Source organism: Syngnathus floridae, chromosome 5 (assembly GCF_059516105.1).
Source record: "Syngnathus floridae isolate MCC-2025c chromosome 5, RoL_Sflo_1.0, whole genome shotgun sequence".
NCBI lineage: Eukaryota > Metazoa > Chordata > Actinopteri > Syngnathiformes > Syngnathidae > Syngnathus > Syngnathus floridae.
In genome coordinates, this window is record NC_142417.1 from 12189989 (window position 1) to 12193673 (window position 3685).

At 39.5% G+C, this 3685-nt stretch overlaps 1 protein-coding gene across 1 annotated transcript; it reads right to left on the reverse strand.

The window, feature by feature from the left end:
- Positions 1-5: 5 nt before the first annotated feature.
- Positions 6-2807, reverse strand: prkab1b (protein kinase, AMP-activated, beta 1 non-catalytic subunit, b). Its single transcript, XM_088376803.1, has 8 exons — positions 2492-2807; positions 2018-2157; positions 1748-1917; positions 1578-1671; positions 1302-1416; positions 1098-1231; positions 955-1023; positions 6-873 (listed from the first exon to the last, which is right to left on the reverse strand). The coding sequence occupies exons 2-8, from the start codon at positions 2138-2140 to the stop codon at positions 796-798; spliced, it is 783 nt and encodes a 260-aa protein (XP_088232929.1). The 5' UTR covers positions 2141-2157; positions 2492-2807; the 3' UTR covers positions 6-795.
- Between the last annotated feature and the right edge of the window lie 878 nt (positions 2808-3685).

Genomic DNA, 3685 nt, shown 5'->3' on the forward strand with positions numbered 1-3685 from the left:
CACCGTTCTTATCAAAATGCATATTTATTTCTTGTTTAGACAAACAAAATGAACATTTAGAAATGAATCAGGATAGATTAGGTGTACATATAAGCCTCCATACCACAAAAGCAATAACAATTTATAGCTTTGGTTTGAGACTCGAGGTGACTTGGACTCAATTTAGTTCATTGAGCCAAAAGGTTGAGCGAAAGTTCTCATACTATCACACTGATTTTAACACACCTAGAGAAAATGACATGGGAATGTTATTCAATCAATCATCAATATGGTCAGACTTGTTTTTGTGCGCATTCCGCAAACAAACTTGTCAGATCATGCAAATGCACAAATCAAGATGTATCAGCCATTGGAAAAAAAAACATCACTTTTATCCAGGATGCACAACCTATTGACATTACAGTCTTTTATAAAATCAATATGTTTAACAATAATGACTTCAATTGGCTATTTGCTAATGAACTGACGTATAAACCCTCGGCATTGACTGAAATGCCGTCAAAGGGATGCCCGTTTATGGTTAAATGAAGGAAAGGCATATGCAAATTACAGCATGAGCTTTCATTTAGATTGAATTCAGATTCATCAACATACACACATCATGAATCCGACGGTGATTATACAGTATTCAAATTGTGTGTGGAGTTAAATAAAAAAATATATGCATTAATTAAAAAAAATAAGGCCCATTGTAATAAAAAGAAAAAAAGAAAAAATCAAATTATGAAAAAAACATAAGATGGACACTGGGCATTTAATCGGCAGCCACTACATCTTCATGACAATGATCTCCAGCTATACGGGCTTGTACAGAAGAGTAGTCACATACTTCTTTTTGTATCTGTGTGTTGCACTCAGAACCATTACGCCATCCTAGAACAAAACACAATGCATGTTATTTAGGAAAAGAGCCTCACAACAGGGATGCAATGATGATGTGGATATTTGTGTTACCTTAATGGAGAGGGCATACAGGTGATTCAGCATCACGTGGTTGGGCTCAGGAAGCAGGGTTGGGTCACACTGAGAAGAGAAGATTGAATTGAGTGCATAATTCAATTAAGTTGGACATAACAAATGGTGAAGGTGTGACATACTGAGACGCCCGTGTCTTTGTTGAGCAGCACTTGGAGCAAGTGTGGCGGTAAGATAGGCGGATGTTTGAGCTTGTCTTCTGGCTTGACGACGTAAGCGTCTTGCTGGTAGGGACCAGGAGGAGAACTGGACAAGTCTGATTGGGGGGAAAAAAAAAATAGCACACAAAGGACTTGATAGAAACAAAACTACAAAGTGACTATTACCGGAGATGTCTGCAGAATCTTGAGAGTCAATTCGGAGGGCATCGAAGACTTCAAAATCAGTTGTCTTCACCTGGATAATGTTATTAACGGTTCCGGTTTTGGTTGTGATCACGGCCTGTATGAGCATATGGAGGAAATTACTGAAATGCAGTCAAAGTTTGAGTTTTCATGCTGACTCATAGTATCCTTTTCATCCTTTTAAGTAATAAAATAAACGTAACGAAAATTAAAATACTGATTTAAAATAAAAATAAAAAATCAAGTTCATTTCCTTACCCCTGTTGGATCTAATGTCCACTGGCCGTCTACACAAAATTTGTACTGGTGTTCTCCCTCGGGCAGGTCCATGATTGCCACAAAGTTGTTCTTGCTGAGTGAGAGGTTATACGTTAAACAGATTAATTCAATAATATCTCATAAAGAAGTTGCAACGTTCACAGTGCCACCTTCTATTGAGAGGGATCTTGGTGGACCAGTTGTTAAATGAGCCAGACACAAAGACCTCTTTGGCGCTTCCGGCCCAGCGGAACACCGTTGGCCTAGCAAGGGTCGGACATTTATTTTCGCTCTCCAGGTCCTGCTGCCAGGCCAGAAACTCCTGCTCCTCCTGTGGTGCCTGGACCCAAAGTTGTTTCCATAATAATGAGGACATTAAAGAGCTAAACGCTACACACAGCGTTGTCATTGGCTTTAATTTTATTGCACAAACATGTTACCTTTGTATCTTCCCTCTGGAATATATCTGCATCCTCTGTGCTGTCTATCAGGATGTTGGGACGTGCCTCCTTGCCTCTTTCACTCTGACTCCCGCTGGCTCTGTCACTATTGCTGTTCCCCATTTTAACAGCATCTAACACTGGAAGACACAAACATGATAAATACTCACTAACTACTTAATTAGATGAACCAATCCAATAAAATACAACAAGAACTTTATTGAAAAATCTACCTTCACAAAAGGTAGCACCTTGCAGGGGGTACAAATAAATTGACATTTTAGTGTCCCAGGAGATCTTTTTTTTCTCTCGCCTTGGCATAAAAATAAAGGGGGAATGAAGATCACTGTAGAGTGCATGATCTTGGACTGGCCACTAGGGGCGCTTTGAGACGTTCCTTCTGGCCTAACGTAACAACAAATGTGAACCAAGTAACGATGTGTGCTATTCTACTTAATATTGTTTGTTACCCACCTAAAGATTCTTAGATGATTTATGCAGTCTTGGGCCGAAGAGATTACGCGATCCTCTACAGGAGTGAATGGAGACGTGAAGTCCTTTTTCGCCGTTGTTTCCGGTCTTTGAGCCGCACTTTTCTCGTTTTAAGAACAAAACAGACGTGCACCCTGTGTGGACCTAAAGTAACCTTAAAAAGTGATACAAGACGCTTTTTTCAGCCTTTCCTCTACTTCGATTATGCGCCCCGTGATCACGACCATCGAGTACGGACTCGTTCCGTGGGGGGGACTTTATTTGCAGTTGTGTTCATTTACGAATACACGCCTCTTCCGCCGAGTTTGACTTTAACCCGATTTGTGCCGAGGTTCGGTCGTTTGTGCAATAATAAGTTGAAAAGTTAAATAAGAAATAAAAAATGTTTAAAATGTCCTTTTGTTGGTTAATCGCACATCAAGACATGCAGCGTCATCACATTGTAATCATTTGAAGCTCTATGGGTTATACTTAGCCTAATGTGTTTTTAGTGAACAGTTCAAAGTTATTTTTATTTAACAAAGGCATTGTATTTATTTATTTGTTACATACACTTATATATATATTATGATATGATATATATACTTATATAATATGATATATTATTCGTAAATGGCTTGAATTGAAGTTCTTGTTTTTGACAAATTTGCAACTATTTTTTTTCACCTTCTTATAGATGACAATGTGTGCATATGTTGTACTTTCAAACGTATTTCGAAAAACGATTCACGAGTCAAATAAAATACAAAAGTACAACTGCACGAGCGCCTCCTCCCGCAATGCATGCACTCCGCCTCCTCATGCAGGTGCTTCAGCAGTTGCACCCCAAATTCCGCCACATAGCGTCTGTGAGCAATCTTGCAGTGTTCTCCTAGACCAGCAGGTTATGTCAGGCAAGACATCCTGAAAGCTCTTCTACTGTTAATGACGGGCTGCAGCATCCCCCGAGACATTAAAAGCAGGGAGACGCAGGACGATCGAGGCTGGGAAGTGGAGGCAATAATACCTCCTCGACATGGATTTTAAAAAAGTCACTGTCATAAAACAAAGCGCAATCATGAATCATCAGAGGACTTATTCTTACAGTGGGGGTACCAATATTCTTTAAAAAGGACCCGCTCCTAAACATTAAGAACAAAAGTTTATGTCCAAAAATAGCCAACAATCTACGTAGAA

Coding starts and splice junctions, on each gene's coding strand:
- prkab1b (XM_088376803.1), bottom strand. CDS start 2,140: ATGGGGAACAGCAATAGTGACAGAGCCAGCGGGAGTCAGAGTGAAAGA. Junction 1,672..1,747: donor AAGATCCCTCTCAATAGAAG/GTGGCACTGTGA, acceptor CCTCTCACTCAG/CAAGAACAACTTTGTGGCAA. Junction 1,417..1,577: donor GGACATTAGATCCAACAGGG/GTAAGGAAATGA, acceptor ATGCTCATACAG/GCCGTGATCACAACCAAAAC.